Genomic DNA, 22,887 nt, shown 5'->3' with positions numbered 1-22,887 from the left:
AAAAAGCTAAAGACTAGAATTGATGAAACCTATTATTTATTGACCAATTCAATAGATTTCTGCATTATCTTTAACAAATCTGACCGATAATTTGTTCTTTCTGTAACATAATACAAAATACATTATATTACTATAAGCAGGATCTTAAGAAAGAAAGAGAAAAAGATGTGAGCATAGGGTTAGAGCTCTCTTGCATAACCTAAAGAGGATGTTATAGTATTTTTTACCTCACAATATATGTAACTATATGTATCAAGAAGCCATATATTTTTAGCTGTTACCCAAATCTCCACAATGCTTTTTTTTTTTTCTTAATGTATATATATATATAATAATATTAATGGTTTATTATCAAATACATATCTGAAATGGGGAAAACACGGTGATGGGTTACAATTATCCCCATCCCAAGCACACCTGAAAAATGCCATAGCATGTGAAAGAACCCCAGTAAACATCACAGAGAATTAGAAAATTAATACACTGAAGAAACAGGCACAAGTTTTTGTAACTCATATATAGAATAGAGTCAACATGGAAAGAGTAAATCAGAACCAAGCATATCAAAATAAGTACACCAAATGTTGCTATTCCACTCCTTCGCACTATCAGCTCAGTTGTAAATGTAAAGAACAAAACAACATGGACAGACCAGCAGCGGACATTCTTGGATTTCTGCGTTAACAGTTTATATTCCACAGGAGCACGATGAATAGATACAGCCTCTTATCTCCTGAGTCCTGACATTATATATTATTTATGACAAGAGCTTAATTCTCATTGAAGGAGACAACATCCCCATTCTCTCCGTTGAGAGGACCAAAGCCAACAACAACAATAATTTGGACGTAGATGAGGATTAATTTCTTGTGTGCATGCGTTGGCAACATAGATCATTTGCAACAACAAAATTTGTCGCATTTGCGAACCGATTGAACTACGCCTAGATCACAAACTGGTACTGGGCATGCTGGATACAACACTGTATATTTATATATCAAATTTATGATACCCCAGTTTTGAGTAAAATAACGTGAAGTTTATCCTAAACTTTTTCTTTTTAGTAATGCTTTATATTTTAAATAATATTTTTTTGGTTATTTAATTTCTTGATCTGAATAATCTCAATATTATTAATGTGACTTGTATTTTAAATTTGTTTTTTTTTTTAGCAACATCTAAGCTGATTAACAGGTCTAGCCACTGGCTACTGCTTTGGATTGCTGTTGATACTATTACCGATAAATAAGTAAGTGGGCCTACTAGTACTGGACATCCAACTGGGTCCTTGTGCATTTAGTAAGAGCATTACTTCAGCCACTGCTGGTAGTTTCTTTTTTTTCCTACCAATAAAATGCCCATCTGACCTGCAATGGGAAACCTTGATTTTGTATTGAAATTAATACGTAAAGAGAATAATCAGAGACTTCGTATTGAACTTAATATTATTTTTATATGAACTAAAGATGAGTTATCGACCTATATTATTTCCAAAGTTAACTGTTTAACTTAGAAACTTTGGAATTAATTAAATAAAAAACTATTGTATTTATAACTACTACACCATTATTTTTGTTAATTTAAATTCCCTGACATGTTAATCACGTACATGATAGCTAGTTCTTATAAAATATGAAGATATCAGATAATGTGATACTATTTTCATGCTATTAATTCTATTAAGATTTTATGAACTGAATAGATTAAGCTTAAACTTGTGTCATTGTTAATTTGATTAGTTGATGATCAAGCTTCAATGAGCCCCACTCAACCTGCGCTACAGTAGCTTGAATTGTTATATAGCCCTACTCCCTCCCTACCTCAGAATTGTTCTACAACCCCACTCTTCACCATCTCTGTGCTATTTATTGAAAGAGCGGACCAATCAGATTGATTAGATGAATGACTTCTCACTTTCAAATAGATCGTTACTTTCAACCAGATTACAACTTCAGTATAAGGAATTTAGGGGTGCCCAGAAAACCTGGCTACAAAATGGAACCCGTGAGGTGACAATTAGTAAAAAGTTTATAGAAAAACAGTAAAATACAAACTATAAACAACATGAATCATACAAGCAATTTACTCAAAGACTCCTTTATACATCTACCGGTACAAGTATGGCAGTTTCCGGGGCACATATGTCAGCTAAAGTCTTCCATGAGTGTATTAACTACCCTACAAAATCAAGATTACTTCAACCAGGCCTGCTAATTGGAAGAGGCTTCCCAGCTAGAAAACGCATCAAATATGATGCAATAGTACTTGCCACCTGTTGAAAGCACAAGCAGGGGATCTCCTTGGTGCCATTTTAGTCTTGGACCAAAAAGTTTGTGTCATCATCTATTTTCCAAACAACAGGATCTACAAGCTGTCTTCTATCTCATCTGGTACATGCAGCTTTTCAATGGCCGCCTGTTTAAATGTATACAAATGAGAACGAGTACTGTTTAACAAAATAGAACTCCATTGCTGATATATAACCAAAAATGAAATTCAGTCGTGTCAGGAGCTGCTAGTTAAGAGTTTTTTGCTTGCAAAACTAAGGCGTGAAAAAAAATACAAGGCAAGGTAGTATAGTTAAAAGAAGTGCACCCATAATAACTGCCTATGAAGCATTCATCCAGATATAATGCTAAGATAAATGCACATATTTACCAACATTCCTAGAGATAACACCAAGATCATTTGGGTCTAGTTTCTAACCAAATGACATATTCTTTGGTGTGAAGTGTTAGATTCCACAAAGAATAGTGCAAATTACCTTAATTGTAGCAACATCAGTTGCTGATGGTTTTAAATCCAGAGCAAGACCAAAATGAAGCATCGCTTTCTCATGCATGTTACGCCTCTTATAGATCTTACCCATCAAAGCATATACACTGCTTTCACGAGGAGCATACTCCTTCAGCTCTTCTAAGACTTCTAGAGCTTCCTCAAAACTTTCCAAGCTCACAAGTATATTAGCCTTCTGATACATGGGAAGAGGGTTCTTCTTATCAGCTAAAATAGCCCTCTCCATCATCTCCAAAGCTTCCCTATTTCTCTGTTATTTAATAGAAAAACAATTTCAGACAGCTGTAGATTATCAGTTATAGATTCTAACAATCAAAACACCAAGTGACTGAACCTTTAAAGCATGCAAAGCCGTCCCAAGATACGACATAATGACAGAGGACCGTGGATTTATTTGAAAAGCCATTTGGAAGTGATGCTCTGAGAACTCGAACTTCTCTAGCCGGAGGTAGACCATCCCAAGCCCATACCAGGAATTATAATGTCTAGCATCAATTCGTAGTGCACTCTGGTAACTCTTAATTCCATTCTCAAAATCCTCTAAAGCTACATATCTGTACCAGAAAATTATCAACAATCAAGATACAAAAACTTCCACTCTTCCCATGCATTAATCAAATTATGATTTCTTAGGGAGTAGATAGAAACCAAGTGACATACTCATGACCACAAAGGGTGTGAGCATATGTAAATCTTGAATTAAGCTGCACAGCCCGCTGAAAATTTTTCAGGGCAGTTTCATGGTCTTTTTGCAAACTAAAGCAATTTCCCATGGCACACCTGCAAGTCCATTTAAAAACAATTGTGAGCAACATGATGACAATGATAACAACTCAATCAGAAATTTATAGGTTCTGTGTTCAGCCAAGTTCATCATTATTTCAACAAGTCGACCATTCCAGAGAAAGCCACTGAAATAAGTAGATTACTCAGTAGCGGTCATATTAATTATACCAATCTGTAGATTGGCATTCAAGATGTCAAGATTCCAATGTTTAATCCTGGAAGTAATAGAAAATAAAAGGAAAATAAAAAAAGAAGAGACTGGGGGGGAACAGTTAAGTGTGTGTTCATGAGGGAACGGACTTTAATTTCAGTGCCAAAAAGAAGTGTATTGTAGCCTAATCTATAACTCAAGAACAAGAGTAAGTCGATTTGAGTTGTACAATGTAGAAAAATAAAAGAAAAAACAAAGTTCAGAGGAAAAACTGCACTGAGGAGCAATCTTAAGCTGACAATGAATATGTGAACTATGAAAATCAAAATGATGAACGGGTGTGGTAAAAAATAGCAAGGGATAGAATGCACAATATTACTTAACAAAAGCATGACAACACTACCAAGATTCAGGAGCTAAGCGATCAGTTGATATCAGTTCTTGGGCCAAGTAACTCAACTTCATGTCCTCCTTTAAATGCTGCAACAAAAGTAAGAATAAACTCTAATGAAGCAAGATATTGACCTACATAAAATAGCACAGTAAGCATTTAAAGAGAGCTTTTCAAGAGGAAATATAATGTCATCTGGATTTTCAGAGGTTGGAGATACCATAGAGCTGCTAGTCTCTATATTAGAAACATTTTCCATTGATGACAAGGTGCAGGAGAGGAGGTGGAGAGCGTATGCATTAAGCAAAAAAGGATATGCCCTATGCTAAGCATATCCATTAGCAGTTATTAAGGCACGAGGAGTCACAATCATGAATCGGTTTCAGTCAGAGAACGACTCTCTTATCTTTCTGTTACAGAGCTGTATTAACACAAGCACCTGAGGAATGAGGATAATAGAACTCACATAAAGGACCGTGGAATATATATCCAATCCTTCTAAACTGTAAGGTGATGCTCGACGGGCAAGACTGAAAGCCCTATCAGCCTCTAAGTAATCCACTAATTCAAAATAAGCTTTCCCAACCTGCAATTGAACACACCAAGTAATATGTCAAGTTCTAGCACTACTTGGGCAAGCAATGCACTGGAATGACGAGAGAGAGAGAGAGAGAGAGAGAGAGAGAGAGATGTAAGAAAAAAGTTTTGAATAACAGAATCCTCCAAAATCTCAGAAATTATAGATTTCTTCGTGCAAGGGAACTAGAAATTATCTCTCCCACAACCTCACAAACAAATGACACATCCTACAGAGAAGAGGGCAGGAGGTTGTGTGTGTCTCTATCAGTGCAAGACATATATTATCAACTGCAGGAGAAAACACAATCCAATTGAGAATAAAAAGGAACTAAAGTTTAACAATGAAATTACCTGGGAAAGTACCCAGCCTGTATTATAATGCTTGCCAGGTAGCTTCATATAGGTATCCAATGCATCCTGTCATACCAAGAAGCAGCTTATGAAATCATTGCATGGTCTTGGAATAAGATTACTAATTTTTTTCCAGCACTCAGCACTTTATACCTGGCACCTGTACAAGCAAGAAAGTCTATAGCCTTCTCCGAGAATTCTCAAGAGACCTAATATTTCTGAAGCACCACTTAAGACCTTTGCAGTGCTCATTATAACTCCACCAACTGTTATAGACGGTCCTTCGGATTCAAGACATCTAGCATCACTAGAAGGTGATGAACTAGAATTTGTTGTTGCAGCACTCACACGCGAATCATCAAAAGTATCGTTGCGTATCCCTTAAAAACATTTAAGATTTTCAAGGACTTAGAATAATTGTAAATGATAAGCTACAAGCAGGGAAGGAGTATTAAGGAAAGGGAAAATTAATAGTTACAAAAGGCAAGGAGAGAGTTTAAAGCTAGGTGCATTAAACAAATACAAATAGGATATAGCGGGCAATATAAAAGCATGTCCACTCATACTGCAAGATGTACATAAACCCTTCAATTCTACATCAATGGTAATGCCTGATTGCATAAAAGGTACGTTATGACAATCCTTTTAAGTTACCAGGCATGAGATATTAGAGAGAAGCCGCCATATGTAGTACTTTGAAGCCTTCTAAAGGTCCAAAAACTGAAGTAACTAGGACGACTAAAATCTACCGCTAACATGATTCATTTGCTTATCCCATTACAGTTTTGCCAAAAAAATACAAAACAAACCTTCTCTAAGGAACCCATTTCAACTAACTTCAATATCAATACAGAAGCAAATCCCCCCAAATTAGTAAAAATCAAGAACAGTTCTCACCTTCATTATAATTTTCATTGCCCCATGACTGCCCTTTACGAATGGTCACAGGACGTAGTGCTATAGAGCTCAGTTTAGAACCACCGAGATATTTAGAAGAGTTGCTAATTCCATTCCCTGTTGCCAGTGTGGTACTTGCATTTGAGTTGGTTGTCCCTGCTTCAGCAGCAAGTCTTGTACTTCGTCGAGGGCCAGAATCAGAAAATAGCCTCCCAGAAATCTATAAGCAAGTACAGGAAACTAATGTTAGAATGAATGAAATAAGAAATACAAGTTTCACAAACTAGGTATCTCACAATTATTGAATTATCACAATCAAAAAAAGGAGGCCCAACACAAATGATTCATGGAACAAAATGAAAGGGAAGCCTTAAAATACAAAGATCAAACCAACTATCATACCCAATTAATCTAATCAAGAAGAAAAATACCAGACAATACATGAACGGGTCCAACAAAAAGACTAAAATTACATGATAGCCAAGCTTGTGAACTGAAGGTTAACAAATAACATCAGCCTAACAAAGAGTAGTCTCAGGTCTACCTACAAAGACAAGGAAAAGTAAAAACATCACAGTAACGATGATTCCAAAATAAGATAAAACAAGCATTTTAAAAGGGTATTTTATCATGACAATGTTTCTTTCGTGCACTAGTACTTTAAAAAATTTGAACAAAAACTTCTTTGTTTTAACATCTAAAATTAGAATAAGCTAATAATACTATTCCACTCAAGGGACACCTACATCCACTAATATCTTAACAATATTTTGCATCAATTCCCGTTTCATGTCCTATAAATGTGATTAAATTATCAGGTGGCCACAAATACAACATAATGATAATTCAAACTTTGCACTTTCTAATCAGAAAAACATAGAAACAACCTCAAAAAAGTTTGAAGTTTAAGATCAGAACATATATTGGAAGAGAGGTTGGGAAAGTAGATGACACTGCAAGTCTTAACCTTCCGTAATTTCCCTTCATCAACAAATTTTCTTCGAGGGGCTTGAATAGTAGAGTTCACAGTAGACCTTGCAGAATTTTCGGCACAGAGTGAGCTAGGATTTGGACCATTTGGCTGAGCAATTCTACACAAAGGTGGTGGAGCGACACCAGACAACTGCAAAATGTAGAGGATCTTAGACTATGGTGATACTCTCAATTGGGAAGCCTCCAAACTGCCAAAATATAGCAAACAATATCTGCTATATGCAAGTGAAAACTAACACAATACACTATCATAACCATGAATGCTAAAGCAAAACTGTGGAAAGAGGTGAAAGTGAAATTACTATATGAAATGCAATAACATGTCAAGTAAACATGAAAGTCAAGGGGCGTGATTAAATAACAGGATTACGTTCTAAACATACATGTAAAAATAACTAGGTTTTAGAAAATTAAGTAGGAATAAATTAGAATAAGATAAATAGTTAATGGGCACAGGATGATAGAACTTGCTTCTGGCAGCCAGTGAGATCATGCAAACAAACTAACCACAGGACACAGAAAAACAAGACTCAGAGCTTAAGACATATATAATATAACCATGCATGACAAAGAAAACTAGAATGGATTTCCTGCGACTGATTAAGCCCGAAAGAAAAGAAAAGAAAAGGAAGTTTCAACGGGAAAATTGGAAATGAAAACTAAAAGATTTAAACCCAGAACCTACCCGATCCTTAACATTTAAGCAGAAGCCCAGAGGAGAGAAAGGAGGACATTAGACATTTACTAGTAAAGAGAGAGATAGAAAAGCAAAAACAAAACCAATTAAAGAACCAACTCCGCTATTGAGGATCTGGAAAATTTCCGTATGAAAACACAGTTGAGAATAAGTTATGCACATTAACATTAAAAAGTTGAGAAATCTGAAAAACTTACTAGATGAGGTAAAAAGAGATAAGCCATTGTCAATAAAAGATTAAAAGCAAGTTGGCCATGGTCTCAAAACAAACTGTACGATATTAACTTGCTTATTTTTTCAAGTCTTTAAAGACAGAATAGAAAATGCAAATTACAGCAAGACTTTCCATTAACTTATAATTTGATCTAATTCCAATACCTGTGAGGCCATTGGCGAAGGAGTATTATAAAATGGTAAATTTGGAGGGCCACCATTAGGAGGTTGACTGGCAGCTGAAGGAATATCTCTTAGGTTATTACCTTGCACGTGCTTCAACTGCCTTGGACTAACATCTTCCAAACCAGAGTTTCTAGCAGAGAGTAAATTATGATCCTCACTGGAGATCTGGACATTTTGGAAAGCTGATGCATGGTTTACACACTGCTTTTGGATGCAAACAGCAGCTGCTTCACCAAAAAGTGCAGTTGCCTCTTCAGCAGCACCTACACCATTCAAAAGAAAATTACTTTTATCCAAATTAAGCAGAACAAAAGAAAATAAGAAAGGCTTTTGCCTTTTACTTAAATTAAGTGGAGCAAAGTGAAACCAAACACATTTACTCTAAGAGGATGAAACTAGATTTCTCAACTATAAAGACAATATATTTTGATCTGATTACAAGTGCTGACAACATAAAATAGCAAAGAAAATAGAGCCACATGGGTGTTCATTGAACAAACCTAATATGCACAGCTCCTCATATGCAGCCCAGAGTAGAGGATCTATTGACAAAGCCTGCTTGAAATGAAGAATTGCATTTTTCCTTCTATCAGTATACCTAAGCCAGATGAACTTCAATGAGTTTAACATAGGATGTAAATGGATATACCAAATACACAAAATCACCAAAATTATGCTCGTTCAGAAATTCAAATATAAAGCTTCCCCCATAATTCCTTTTGAGGAGGGTATTAAAAATAGTTATCATACTACAAGCTTTTGCAGGATGCAAATATAGTCTTGTAGCTTCAAAAACAAAAAGAGAAACAAAAAACAAAACTATGAGATTTGAACAAGCAATAAAAATTTCAAGCCACAGCATCATAATTGATGCCACTTCCCTTAGCCTCTCATCCTTTACTGCAGAAATTGCAAAAGCATTTTGTGAATTAGCTAAACATCACCGAACTGTTTACCAATCGCAACCTTATAAACAGTCCAAGCCATTTACCATGATTCACAGTGATGTTTGGAGTCCTTCTAGAGCGCCAACATTTTCTGGAAAACGCTGGTTTATCCTTTTTATTGATGATCATACTAGAGTTACTTGAGTCTTTCTTTTAAAAGAGAAGTTTGATGCTGAAAGTGTGTTCAAAAATTTTTATAATATGGTTCAAACACAATTTCATACTCAAATTAAAATTTTTCGAAGTGACAATGGAAAGGAGTTCTTTAATAATGTATTGGGACAAAGTTCTTGTAGTAACACGCCTTAGCAAAACGGGGTGGCTAAGAGAAAAAATAAACATATCCTAGAGGTTGTTAGAGCTCTTAGTTTTACAACTAAAATTCCAAAGTATCCTTGGGGTGAAGCAATTTTAATAGCCATTTATTTGGTTAATAGATTGCCTACAAGAATTTTGAACTTTAAAACACCAATTAAAGTTTTTAGTGAATGTTTTCCTATAACTCGGCTAACTAGCAACATTCCTTTAAAAATTTTTGGAAGTGTGGCTTTTGTCCATAATCATGATCCCAAACGTTCAAAACTTGATCCAAAAGCACATAAATGTATTTTTGTAGGCTATCCTGCAAATCAAAAAGGTTATAAATGTTTTGATCCAGTTTTGAAAAAAATGTTTATTTCTATGGATGTCACTTTTTTTGAAGGACAATCATACTTTGACGAGTTTCATCTTCAAGGGGAGAACACTAGTGAAGATGTCTCAATTGATTCTGGTTCTGATTTAAATTCTGATTATGATTTAACTTTTGAGTTTTTTTTTCAAATAATGGTATTTCTTAGGGGTCTGATCATGTTTTAAAAGAAAATAGGTCAAAAAATAAAGAAAGTGTGGAACCAAATGATTTAAATATTGAAAATACTGAACAGCCTTTGATAAGGTCATCTCAAAATCAAAATATTGAAACAACTGATATCTATGCGAAAAAGTTTAAAGGTCTTGTATATTCAAAGGAACATCAAGCACAAAAAAGAGCCACCATCCTACAGCACCATCAAGAATCTAATCAGAGGTTGGATCATGAAATTTATGGTAAGTCTCCAAAACTTCCTACAAATAATTCATCTAGTCAACTTGATCTTCCCATTGCTCTTAAGAAAGGTGTCAAGTCATGTACTAAACATCCTTTGTCAAATTTTGTATCTTATAAAAATATTTCATCACCATATTGTGCTTTTATCTCACAAATGTCTAGTATGGTTATTCCAAATAGTGTTCAGGAGGCTTTAAATGTTCCTGAGTGGAAAAAAGCTATTTTGGAAGAGATGAGATCCTTGGAGAAGAATGCTACTTGGGAAGAAGTGGATCTGCCAGATGGGAAGACAGTTGTGGGATGTAAATGGGTGTTTACTGTGAAGTACAACTCAAATGGATCCTTGGAAAGATATAAAGCTCGTCTAGTAGCCAAAGGATTTACTCAAACATATGGAGTGGACTACTATGAAACTTTTTCTCCTGTGGCAAAACTCAATACTATTCGAGTGCTCTTGTCTGTTACAGCTAATCTAGATTGGTCTTTGAATCATCTAGATGTGAAGAATGCCTTTTTGAATGGTGACTTAGAGGAGGAAGTATACATGGAACCTCCACCTGGTTTTGCTCAGAAATTTGGAGCCAAGTATGTAAGCTAAAGCGATCTCTATATGGCCTTAAACAATTTCCTAGAGCATGGTTCGAGAGGTTCACAAAGTTTATTAAAGGTCTAATCATACTCTTTTCATAAAGAGTTCTATTGAAGACAAAATTTTTGTTTTAATTGTCTATATAGATGATATAATTTTGACTGGAGATGATATAATTAAAATAAGCAGATTGAAACAAAACCTAGCCAAGGAGTTTGAAATTAAAGATTTAGGCCAGCTAAGATACTTTCTTGGAATGGAAGTGGCAAGGTCAAAGAAAGGCATTGTTGTCTCACAGCGGAAGTATATTCTAGATCTCTTGAAAGAAACTGGAATGAGTGGTTGTTAACCTTCTGAAACTCCAATTGAAGCTAATTCTGGGGAGGTAAAGAATGTTGTTCCAGTAGACACAGGAAGATATTAGAGGTTGGTTGGAAAACTGATTTACTTATCCCATACTCGTCCGTACATTGCTTTCGCTGTAAACTTGGTAAGTCAGTTTATGCATTCTCCATATGAAAAACATCTTGAAGCTGTATATCGAATTCTTCATTATTTGAAAAGTACACCAGGAAAAGGACTTTTTTTCAAGAAAAATGAAAAAAGAGGAGTTGAGGTGTACACGAATGTTGATTGGGCAGGTTCAATCACTGATAGAAGGTCAACTTCTGGATACTGCACATTTGTTTGGGGTAATTTAGTCACATGGAGAAGTAAAAAGCAGAATGTAGTTGCTAGAAGTAGTGTTGAGGCAGAATTCAGATCAATGGTACAAGGAATGTGTGAGATTCTTTGGCTGAAAAGAGTTCTACAAGAGCTTAAAAGATCTGTGAGTTTACCTATGAAGCTGTATTGTGACAACAAGGCAGCTATCAGTATTGCTCATAATCCTGTTTTATATGACAGGACAAAACATGTTGAAATTGACAGGCACTTCATAAAAGAAAAACTTGAAGAAGGAATTATCTGTACTCCATTTGTACCAACTACACAGCATAACTAAAGGATTGTTTTGATCCAAAGTCAGCAATTTGAATTTCAAGTTAGCAAGTTGGGCATGACAGATATATTTGCTCCAACTTGAGGTGGAGTGTTGATAAGTTAGAATAACTAATTAGTTTTTGTTTGTTAGAGATATGGATAAACATTCTAAGGTTTAGGGATAAGATAAATTAGTTCCTATCTAGGATTTTTTTTACCCTTTAGCTAGTCTATATAAGTTGTGTTTTTCCTATGTTTGATATATGAAAAAAATAAGAGAATATTTCTCTTTTTTCCTTTCTCTATAAAATTCTACACATCCTACTAAATTAAATATGCATACAAGCAAAGGGGTCTACACTTTTGAAGTGGAAGTCTTAGCCATATTAGAATAAAGCTGCCTTGATAACAAGGATGCCCAATAAGCACAGGCGAAGCCAAGATTTGACGAGAGTAGGAGTAGGGGTGGGAGGGGAACAGACAGAGCAGCACATTAACAAACATCATAATTGCAAGAAGAAATAAGTGGGGGCACCTGTATTGTAATTGTGTAAGGGCGTAGTTAGATTTATATGTTAACTGTAGTGGTAATTTCTTTTGCTTCAAAAATTAAAGGGGGGGCAATTGCCCCCATTAGTTACAACAAGGCTTTGCCACTGCCAATGAGTGTGTACTTTTACTCAAAACCTCCAAAGGATAAGGCAACAGAAATATGGGGATTATGACGTCTATGAGAAAAGCAATGAGCAACCTGTAAATAAGCCCGAGAAGATAATGCCCAGCTGCACCATTTGGAACCTATGTGTAGAAAAAAAGACAAAAGAAGTAAGCAAGTAATCCATCATCCTGGAAAGGATGTTAACTAGTACAGAGTAAAACCCAAAATATAGCAACAGTATATTTGTCGACTATAAATGCAATAGAGATCGCAAAACCATGTCATGGACTTGTTTCTTGTTAAATAAATTTTATTTACTAATATCAATAGTAACGATATTTGATTTTTTTCTGGGGGTAATGCATTTTAAAAATGACAGAAAAGTATTATCTATATGAAGAATGTCACATATACCTCTGCACTAGGTTCATTGGCAGGACATAACACTGCTTCAGCTTCATTTAGAAGATCCATCTGAAAGCATGATATCGCAAACAAGTAGCGGGATTGAGCCATATGTGTTCCTTCAAATAATGATGAAAACAGAAGAAGATAGATATATAAATAAGCAACTCGTTTTATTAATTAATGAAAACAAAGCAAAGAAAAAACCAAACAGGCAAAAAGAACAATGACTTAACATAGCCAATATCATCATGAGTCAACAACTAGGTGATAGCGGTAACATGGAAAACTATAGTCTATTACCTTTTAGAATATGATATGCAGAGTAGGCTTGATTATTTTGCAAATAACATCCGGCTAATAATTGTAAATTTGTCTGCAAAATTAATCACTAACGAGTCAACCAAACTTCAGTAGAACAGCAAGAAAAATAAATAAATGACATTACTTATGCAGATATGCATGTTTCAATAAGAACATGGTCGTCCAGGATAAGGGAGGACTAAAATACACCTCACAGCCCAAAAATTCATATTACCAACTAATATTACATAACTTGAGAAAGGTACAGCGCCAAACGCAATCTATTAAGTATGCCATCCAAGAAAAACCATTTTCTTTCTCGACCCCAGATTTTATACCTTAAAAAGCATCAGTAACCTTCTTTTCACTTTTTGCAACAGCAGTTCCCTGGAAAGCTCAAGTTACAAATGAAACTTTGAACTTTTTTTGCCAATTTATTTTCCCAGAAGAAGAGGCTTTTAGAGTTTTATAGTTTTATTTAGTACCTCAATGTCTCCTGAAAATTCTGATTTTCAAGAATTAATGAACTTATACAACCACAACTTTCCGTATATGTCAGGCTTATATTTCTATTATATTATATTCTAAAACAAATGAACTCAAACAAAACTAACTAGGATGCTTATGCTACAAAATACAAAATACAAATCACATCCTAACAAAATTAAAATATTCAAAAATTGAATTAGCAGCGTAAAAAGCTAAAATTATTAAAGGTAAACCAAAAAAAAAAAACGATCTTCTCAGTTAATAAGAAAAGTTCCTTTTTTAATAGTAAGAATCAGTGAGTGAAAGAAAAAGAAAAGCGCACAAAGCAAGTGGAAATGCACATCTACTGCAGCTGTGCACTCGCCCAAACACAAGCATGCACAAAATCGTTCTAATTTTAAAGCGGTTGCTCAGTAACCAAGCAAAATCCTTTAAAAAATAAATTGGATTTTTTAAAGGGGATTAGTACCTCAGAAGGAAACTCGGCGCAAAGACGCTCGCACATGAACATGGCGTTGCGGTACATGAAATGGCGGAGACTGTTGTTCACACAGTCTTTTAGTATCCCTTCCATGGCTCCGATTCAGAGCAAGAGAGAGAGCAGAGAGAAGGATTTTTCTGGTTTTTGGGGGTTTCTTTTTAGGTTCAAAATAGGATGGCACGTGTTACTGTTATTTCAAATTACATGTCACGTGACTTTTCTTTTTGAAAAATAATTCCTGCACTTAATTAAATTAACTTAATATAGATTTTATTTATATTTTCTTTAGGGTATATCTGAAATTAAATATTAAATGGCTAATGAGCTTATGCTCTAGTTTGTTTATTTTCCATTTCAAAATATAAATTCAAATTCAAATTTAGTTGGGATTCTAGCTCTCAATCATTATACTTTACAATTGTTAAAACTGGCTTCAGATAAAGTAGGGAAATATCTAAGTTTAGTATAAAGTTTCTTTTATGTATCAAAACTGATTAATATTAGATATATAATAAATAATGTATTAAGAAAATAAAATTAGAATATTTAACTGTGCATCAAATTGTAATCAATTTTTTATTGTAATAAAATGAACTCATACTATAAAAGAGTTATATATATTTTAAAGGTCAAATGCATATTTTAATTTTTAATTTAACCTAATAAATATCTAAATTATTTTTTATAATATTTTAACACTTTTTAAAATGTTTTCATTCTATACATTCATATATATTGTACAAAGGTGTTTAGCATTACCAAAAAATAAAATTTTAGTACATATTAAATTAAATTGAAAGTTATATGTGTTTAGATATTACTAAAAGTAAAACTAATATATCTCTTAAATTAAATCAAATGTTAAAATAAACTAACTAATCAATAAAAATTTTAAAATATAAATATATACTTAATCTATTTTAAATTTTAAAAAGAGAATGCTCTCCTCGTAAAAATAAACAAAAAATAAATAAAACAATCAAATCAAAAGATTAACTTGTGATAATGAAAATAATTTTCTCTTAAATATTATCATAATAGAATACATCATATTTAACTAAAAGTTTAAATTAAAGTTTTATTAATTTCAAAATTTCCTATAAATTTATCAATGTCTTAGTTAATATAGTCGCATCAAATAAAATCAATAAAAGTCTTAGTGAATATTATCTATAGCAGAAATAAAAAATTACTAGAAAACCGTATTGCTGCATTAATTTTGACATCATTATGAAAAGGAAAAAAGATCATCGAGAAGTTGTGCTTAAGACTCTTTCTCTAAATTATACACAATTTCCTATAGAATACAACCCTGATGCGAATTGCTTCTCTCTATTGTTAATTAATTTAATTAATTTTCATTACAAGTCTTATCATCAACTTCTATTGGAGGTTGTAGTCCTTTCTTTATTTTTATTTATTTTTTTATTTTATTTTTTTATGAACAAGGAAAAGGCTTCAATTTGAACTCGTTGCCACAGTATAAGCATACATTTAGCAAGTCTTTGGTGTTTCATACCAACTTTTACTCTTTCAACATCTTGCCACAAACCTTTACTAGCATTTATGTTTAGACAAAACAACAAAGACCCCATCATTCCAAGGTTCCAGCTCATGTGAATGCTTAGCCACCCACTCGCCATCTTCACATCTCCATATTTCTCATAAGCACCCATCAAACACCCCCAAATTACCACATTTGGCTTCATTGGCATCCCTTTCAGTCTCTCTAGCATCTTCAAGCAACCCAACTCGCCCAAGCAAATCCACCATGCACCCATAATGTTGCATCTGGGGCATTATCCGATAAACATTCTTCATCATTTCAAAAAATTGGTTCTCTTCTTGTACCATGTCACCATGAACACAAACACTTAATACACCAAGGAAAGTCGCATGGTCAGGCCTCCAGCCTCTCTCATGCAATGAAGTATTCAATAGCTCCATTGGGTGGACAACTACCGATATCTTTTAATATCTTTCATCTTTGAATGTTCTTGTTAAATATGTATCTATCTTTCTATATCGTAAACTATCGGATCAAATCATTTGTTAGAGAGAGAGGTGAGTACTACACGAGCTCGTAAGTCAAGTACGGAACGAGCCTTGTCTACGAAGAGCAGAGCGACCTCATCTTGCTTGCTTCTGGCAAAGCTTCTAGCTTCTAGCAATAGATAAGAAGCATTCTGGTAGACATGCTCATGCATTCCACAACCTACTATTATAGATGTCTAAGAAGACACATTTTTTCACTCATTGTACAAAACACTCTTCTTGCTAAGTCCATTCTACCACATTTTCCATACATGTCAATAATCGTATTCATCATTAAAATATTTAGTCTTCGGAAAACATTAGGATGATAAACATATTCATGCAATTGAATAGCTAAGTTCAAGTCACCTAAACTCTCAGGAGCTGATATTACATTAACCATAGTCGCATCATCTGGCACAAACCCACATTTTCTCATCTCTATAAGTATCTCAATCGCTTCTTTAGCACGCCCACCTTGACTAGGCCCTCCTATAATAGCATTCTAAGAACCTAACTTTCTCTCAGGATTTTCCTCAAACATTTTATGCGCGTTCTTAATATCACTAGATTTATAATACAAGCTAATGAAACCACTTTCACAATAGTCATTTGACTCAAGACCAAGCCTTATGGCAACAGATTGAAGCAGCTTACCGATCTCAATAGAGAAAATCTGGCACGCATCTTTTAAAACAATTGGAAGAGTATAAGAATCAGGCAAGACCCCAGCTCGAGACATGAAAACATAAACTTGCAATGCTTTGACAGGAGCATCTAGTCTAGAGTACCTATTATATTGTTCCAATGGAACGGGGCGGAATAAAAATGAAGCAAGTTGCTACGGATATTATGGGCATAAATTTGGTTCAATTCTCGTAAAGTGGTGCAATTTGATGATTGGGTTGCTGCCCATTTGGCTATGTCTTGGGCTGATTGGGGTAAAGGTGGAGCTTGAGCATGGAAAGATGCATAGAGTAAAACAAGACTCTGATAAAGATGACATGAAATGGTCCTACTCGACTCAGCATGGTAACACTCTTCTATGTAGGATTAAAGATGAGAGGTCAAATTCGGTTTGAAAATAACCAGGATTACTAGAAACTGGAATATCAAGCTTGTTCAATTATGTTGGTTCTCTCCCTGTCGGCTATCACTTTATTCCTCATCCCCCTCCCTGGCTTGCTTGGTTATTGGCTTCATCATGATGCTGCTGCTGTTCCACTCTCTCATGATGTTATTGTTTAGTTTTCTGGTTTTTGCCTCTTTGTAATAAAATAAAATAAAAAGATGACAGGTCAATTCGGTTTGAAAATAACCAGGACTAATCTAAATTTCAGTTATTCTGAAAATGGCACTAATGAAATTATAATTTTTTAAAAGAGATAAAATAAATCCTTTAAAAAAAGAAATAAAATAAATTTATCAATTTATTTTATAAGCATGTAGTTTTTTTTTTTTCAAAGAGAAGCATTGTAGTTCAATTACTTCTATATCTTACCTTTTTTTCTAACCATTCTAAATTCTACCTTCTAGGTATACAACTTTATCCTGTGTGAAAATGGTCGGTGCAGAAATTCGTGCTAATTGATCTACCTATTTATAATTTATAATTACATATAAAAGCATGAGAAAGAATTTTTAAATCAATTAAAGTATTTTAATAGTAAAAATCTTAAATTAATTAATATATTTTTATGATTAGTCAATAATTACTATTTTTATAGAATTAATTAGTAATTAATTTTCTAAATTTAATAGAACCAATTATATTAATTTTTAATTTCAATAGAACTAATTGTGCTCAATTAATTTTATTTTTAATACTATCATAATTTGATACAAATTTTTAATAAAAATTATACTTTTATCTAATTATTAAAAATATGATATTATAAAAATAATTAAAGAATATATTTATAAAAAATAAATTATATTTAATTATATATATTATAATAATAATTTGCGCCGGTGAATTCTAGTTTATTATAGCACTGCTCACTGTCAGCCTTAAAATTTTTTGCAATTAAGGTTGATTTCTCATGGTTAGGCTAGCTGGGTTGCCTACCATCTAAGTCCGAAAGCCTAGAATAAATTGGCCATTTATAGAAGCCCAATTAACATTTTATTCCTGGAAATCCATACGCAGAGAGAATCAAAACACAAAGTTGAAACTTCCATCAACTGCTATATTTCTTTTCTGATCTTAAAGAACATCCGTGAATGGACGGCGCCACCCAACCGCCGCGAGGCTTGAATCTAGATAGCGAAGATCAAACGGTGGAAATCGATCCATCAAGCACTATACTCGACCTCACGAGCTTTCAGCTTCATGATCTCGATTCAGTTGAGTTATCTCCAGGTCTAATAGAGTTAGACTTGACTGCGAATCGGTTATCGCGTTTGGACCCTAGAATTGCGCATCTGTCGAACCTTAAAAAACTCTCTCTTCGGCAAAACCTAGTTGATGATGCTGCAATACAACCGTTCTCTGGTTGGGAAGAGTTATCAGGTCTTGAGGTAACTCAATTGTTGCTTAACATAATAATTATTAGGTTTTACCAAATTAAAATTAAATGCAGAAGATTGGCTTTAGCATTTGATTAAAGCTCTAATCTTTTATATGTCTTTTGCTGTGATTGGTTTATTGACTTTTATATGCTGTGCTATGCTTTTGCTGCCCTAAACTTGATGACCTTTGATTAATTTATTGTAGTATAGATTTCTGTGTTGAGAGAAATTGACAATTTTGAAATTTGGCAGGAGTTGGTGCTGAGAGATAACAAATTAATGAAGATTCCTGATGTTACTATATTCAAGAGCCTATTGGTTTTTGATGTTTCTTTCAATGAAATAAGGTCCTTGAATGGATTGTCCAAGGTCTCCAATACTTTGAAGGAACTCTATGTTTCTAAAAATGAAGTTACAAAGATGGAGGAGATTGACCACCTTTATCAATTACAAATGCTTGAACTTGGTTCCAATAGATTACGGGTTAGTCCTTGTTTTTTCTTCCAAATTTATAAATTTGGGGTACATGGCTTATCCTCTTGTATTTGTGTGTGTCAGTTAAAACGTAAAAATGCAAGTAAGATGGATGGCAGAGAGATTATATGGTGTAATTGTAAATTTTTTAGAGGATGGTCTCAATTAAATGCAACTGCCTTGTTGTTTCAGGTAATGGAGAATTTGCAAAATTTAACAACTTTACAAGAGCTGTGGTTGGGCCGAAATCGTATCAAAACAATTAACTTATGTGGCCTGAAATGCATCAAGAAGCTTAGCTTGCAAAGCAATCGTTTAACTTCTATGAAAGGGCTTGAGGTAATTTTGAAAATTGTGTTCTTTGTTGCAAGAAAAACTCACTGTAGTTTGTCATACTAAGGCAGCCCTGAACAACAGGAATGTGTTGCTTTAGAAGAGTTGTATTTGAGTCATAATGGTATAAGCAAAATGGAAGGCCTGTCAACCTTGGTCAATCTCTCTGTACTGGATGTATCATCTAATAAGCTAACATCGGTGGATGACATTCAGAACCTGACCCAGTATGTATAGTCCTCCATCTCTCCCTTGGGATTTCGTACTCTCATATTTAATTGTTGATCTCACTTTTGATTTTACCTCTCCTAACAGGATAGAAGATCTATGGCTTAATGACAACCAAATAGAATCACTTGAAGGCATTGCTGAGGCAATTGTTGGTTCAAGAGAGAAACTAACCACAATCTACTTTGAAAACAATCCATGTGTATGAAATTCTTTAACTCTGTTTAGAGCCTCATTTTTGTATTATGCCTGCATGCTAGACAGCATTTGATATATTGCTTCCCTGACTATTATTAGGGGGCTTTTCTTATCTTGCTTATTTTATTGTTTTACTGTTGATCATACTTGAGTACAGGAAGCATTATTCTGATTGTTTTCATTAGGAAAGCTTATCCAGGGTCATAGCAATCTTAGCTTGACATCAATACTTTAACTGACTCTGACATGGATCCTTTTAATGGAAAACACTCCTGAATTGGATTTTGTCAACACCAGCTTATTTCATGCATATTGTCTTAACATTATGCCGTTCAGTGTCTGATATCCTGAAGTTTGTTTGAAGCTTTACATTTTGGATCCTGGCTTCTCTTTCACAAGTCTTTCAATTAATGTTGCGAGACACAAATATATGTGATAATAGAGTAGGTCATAAATTGTCTTCTTTGGTGTTGTGTATCTCAGTAATTTTACATTTTGAAATTGCTCGGAAGTCATATCAAGTAGCATATTCTATTCAACGAGTTTAACTTAGATTTTCACTAAATTTTGTCCTAATCTTTTCTAATCCATGTAGCCACAAACATCTATATATCATTCAAGACAGAAATTGCTTGATTCCACTGTACTAGTTAAATAGTTATTTGATGAACTCCACTGAGCATTATAATATGCTAATATTAATTGTGACTGTTCCATGCCATGTTTAAGTTCAGGCAGGACCACTTATGTCCCTCTGTTTTCTGATAGAGGCATGCCCATAAGTAGCACTATATACAGCTTAACAGAAATCAGAACTTTGTTGCACCTGCATATAAGTGATCACTTATGAGGATGCGAAATGTCAGGGAACAATCAGAGTGCATTTCATTTTCTCTTTGCTTTTGTGATTTTATCATTAGTGAATATAATGTCAATAGACAATAAAAACACTTGTTCATGCACTTCAAATGATAATCAATAGCTTCACCACTTAAGAAGCTTGCTTGATTTCTTGAAATAGAAAACTGCTGGCTTTCTTTACACTTAGTAGCATATTTCCTTTCGGTGTTGTTATTATTGCTGTTTAGTTTTCCAATCTCCAATTCTCCTTTTAATTGCAGGCAAGATCTCCACACTATGCTGTTACTCTGAGACAGATTTTTCATAATATTCAGCAAATTGATTCCAATGTATTTGCATAGAATTTTTCATGATTCCAGGTTCCTTAATTGTTAGGACAATTCTGTCCAGAAAGTTGGAGTGGTACTTCTCAATCATGTTCCTGTTCCTCTTTGAGCGACTGACAGGGCCTTGATAAAGTTCTCATGGATCCATTTTGCAGGTTAAACTGTGGTGTAAGATATTAGCTTTAAATACATCATTGATGCAAAGAGTCATGCACTGCTTCAACTGGGATTAGGGATACAAGTTGCAACTGTTCCAAGGAATTAAATTATATTTTGCTGTTGTTCTTGTTGCAGTTATGGATGACTCTAGTTTTACAACTTTCTTACATCTATAGATCTTCATCTGACTTTCCAATTTTCTTCTCCTAGGTAACATTTTAATTATGAGTCTCAGGTTACTGTTGCTTCCCTTTATTGTTAACTCTGAGTATCTTAGTGGTTTGAGCTGAGTGTAAGAGGAATTATTCATCTTCAATTGTTTTCGTTCTATGAGGTTCTTTGAGGAAGTTTCTTTCTTTCTTTTTGTTTTTTTCAGGGAAGCATTGCCTCGATGGCTTATACATTATTACAAATTTAAAGTCTGTAATTTAGTTGTTATCTATGAATTCTGATTGTTTCTGCCTGCATTTTTACAATGCTGCTTTATATAATCTTAATCTGGAGTCAGATCAAATTATTATAATGTTGTTCCTTATATTCAAACCTGACTGCCCTTGCAAATATGCAAATGAAAACTGGCTGCGGTCTTGCACTTCCCAATTCCTGATTAAGTTAGACTCAAACTTTTGGTATCCGTCTGGGTAACTTGCTTTTTTTTTTTTCTTTTGATATCTTAAAAACAAGATTGGAAAGGCCATACAACTTATGAATTAGAGATCTTAGATTGGATTTAAACGCTATTAAATTAGCTCAATAAACATTATGAATCGCATCAAAAAACGAAAAGAAAAAAACATTTTGTCTGCTGCACGATAAAATGTACCCCAGCAATGCCGCATAAGCGATAGATTGAAGGGTTTAAAACTAGGAGGCAAACAAGTAAAGATTCTTCTTATAAAGCTGCTGAGAAATAATAAGCATAGTGAGCGCACCGTTTAAGTTTCTTCCCCTTATAAGCTGTTTCCAGGGTTAAGATTACCACAAAAAAAACGTATTAGGTAATCCTTATATGAAAACCATTACAGTCGAGTTAAAGCAAGGAGCTGAACAAATGCAGGTCGTGCCATAAATAACCTGGTAAAATAGCCCCTCTGACCACTCTCAAATCCAACGCAACTTATGCTGAAGAATCCATCATATCCATCCCGCAAAAATCCACCAGCAGCTCTCATTATTCCACCCCTGCCGAATTTGTCAACGGATCTGTTACTATTCTTTACTTCTGTAACAAAAACCGAAAGGATCAGCCTCTTCTGCATTCTTTATTAAACTCAGATTGTCTGTCCTGCTAACTGGGTTTGAACCTGTCTGTTTTTGTGTTCTTATCCAGCTGCTCATCAGCACCTCCATAAGTATCACCATCGGTATCTTTCCTAGGCTGGTATGATGCAGAAAGTGTATTCTCAGCTTGATATAGGCCCTTATCATACACATTATACTGATAATCACTTCCAAAACTAGAATATTCACGCCTTTCTCCTGGTTAAAGAGTCTTTGGTCATACATAGATTCTCCTCCTTTGCCGGCTCCAATGGACGCCATACCCAGAACAGCATTCTCACTGATCCCGACCTTTATCTCTTCTTAGCCTTCTTACCCATCGCAACATCTGCCTCCGACCTTTTTTTCCTCTCCCTCGCTTGACGTGGCTCCTTGCGGATTTTCTCATGTTGAAGTTGGTCTTCCCTTTCCTCTCTTGTCTCCTTTGACGCATACTTGTTCTTTTCTCTCGCATTGTCATTATCCCTATCATAACAGCATTATCAGATGATATTTTAGT

At 34.4% G+C, this 22,887-nt stretch overlaps 2 protein-coding genes and 2 pseudogenes across 4 annotated transcripts; 1 reads left to right on the top strand and 3 right to left on the bottom strand.

Annotated features, from left to right (window-relative positions):
- Nucleotides 1-1,890: 1,890 nt before the first annotated feature.
- Nucleotides 1,891-14,183, bottom strand: LOC8268305 (cell division cycle protein 27 homolog B). 2 transcript variants are annotated; one of them, XM_002514193.4, is made up of 16 exons: nucleotides 13,972-14,183; nucleotides 13,014-13,086; nucleotides 12,720-12,829; nucleotides 12,399-12,445; nucleotides 8,541-8,638; nucleotides 8,020-8,303; nucleotides 6,919-7,074; nucleotides 5,952-6,171; nucleotides 5,208-5,434; nucleotides 5,055-5,120; nucleotides 4,591-4,710; nucleotides 4,137-4,213; nucleotides 3,457-3,576; nucleotides 3,131-3,350; nucleotides 2,765-3,046; nucleotides 1,891-2,415 (listed from the first exon to the last, which is right to left on the bottom strand). In XM_002514193.4, the coding sequence occupies exons 1-16, from the start codon at nucleotides 14,074-14,076 to the stop codon at nucleotides 2,365-2,367; spliced, it is 2,256 nt and encodes a 751-aa protein (XP_002514239.1). In that variant the 5' UTR covers nucleotides 14,077-14,183; the 3' UTR covers nucleotides 1,891-2,364. The 2 variants fall into 2 exon arrangements, with proteins under 2 accessions (XP_002514239.1, XP_048227782.1); XM_048371825.1 differs by having other exon boundaries at nucleotides 12,720-12,779; nucleotides 13,972-13,986.
- Nucleotides 14,184-15,437: 1,254 nt separating this feature from the next.
- On the bottom strand, nucleotides 15,438-15,931 carry LOC107260867 (annotated as a pseudogene).
- Nucleotides 15,932-16,028: 97 nt separating this feature from the next.
- Nucleotides 16,029-17,070, bottom strand: LOC107260872 (annotated as a pseudogene).
- Nucleotides 17,071-18,047: 977 nt separating this feature from the next.
- On the top strand, nucleotides 18,048-21,574 carry LOC8268307 (protein phosphatase 1 regulatory inhibitor subunit PPP1R7 homolog). Of its 2 annotated transcripts, none has more exons than XM_025156515.2 (6): nucleotides 18,048-18,537; nucleotides 18,781-19,011; nucleotides 19,195-19,341; nucleotides 19,420-19,562; nucleotides 19,651-19,765; nucleotides 21,104-21,574. In XM_025156515.2, the coding sequence occupies exons 1-6, from the start codon at nucleotides 18,241-18,243 to the stop codon at nucleotides 21,179-21,181; spliced, it is 1,011 nt and encodes a 336-aa protein (XP_025012283.2). In that variant the 5' UTR covers nucleotides 18,048-18,240; the 3' UTR covers nucleotides 21,182-21,574. The 2 variants fall into 2 exon arrangements, with proteins under 2 accessions (XP_025012283.2, XP_002514241.2); XM_002514195.4 differs by having other exon boundaries at nucleotides 18,049-18,537; nucleotides 20,883-21,574.
- The last annotated feature ends 1,313 nt before the right edge of the window (nucleotides 21,575-22,887 follow it).

The sequence above is a fragment of the Ricinus communis genome, chromosome 3 (assembly GCF_019578655.1).
Source record: "Ricinus communis isolate WT05 ecotype wild-type chromosome 3, ASM1957865v1, whole genome shotgun sequence".
Lineage (NCBI taxonomy): Eukaryota > Viridiplantae > Streptophyta > Magnoliopsida > Malpighiales > Euphorbiaceae > Ricinus > Ricinus communis.
The sequence above is the reverse complement of the archived record's forward strand: the minus strand, read 5'-3'. Positions and strand labels throughout refer to the sequence as shown.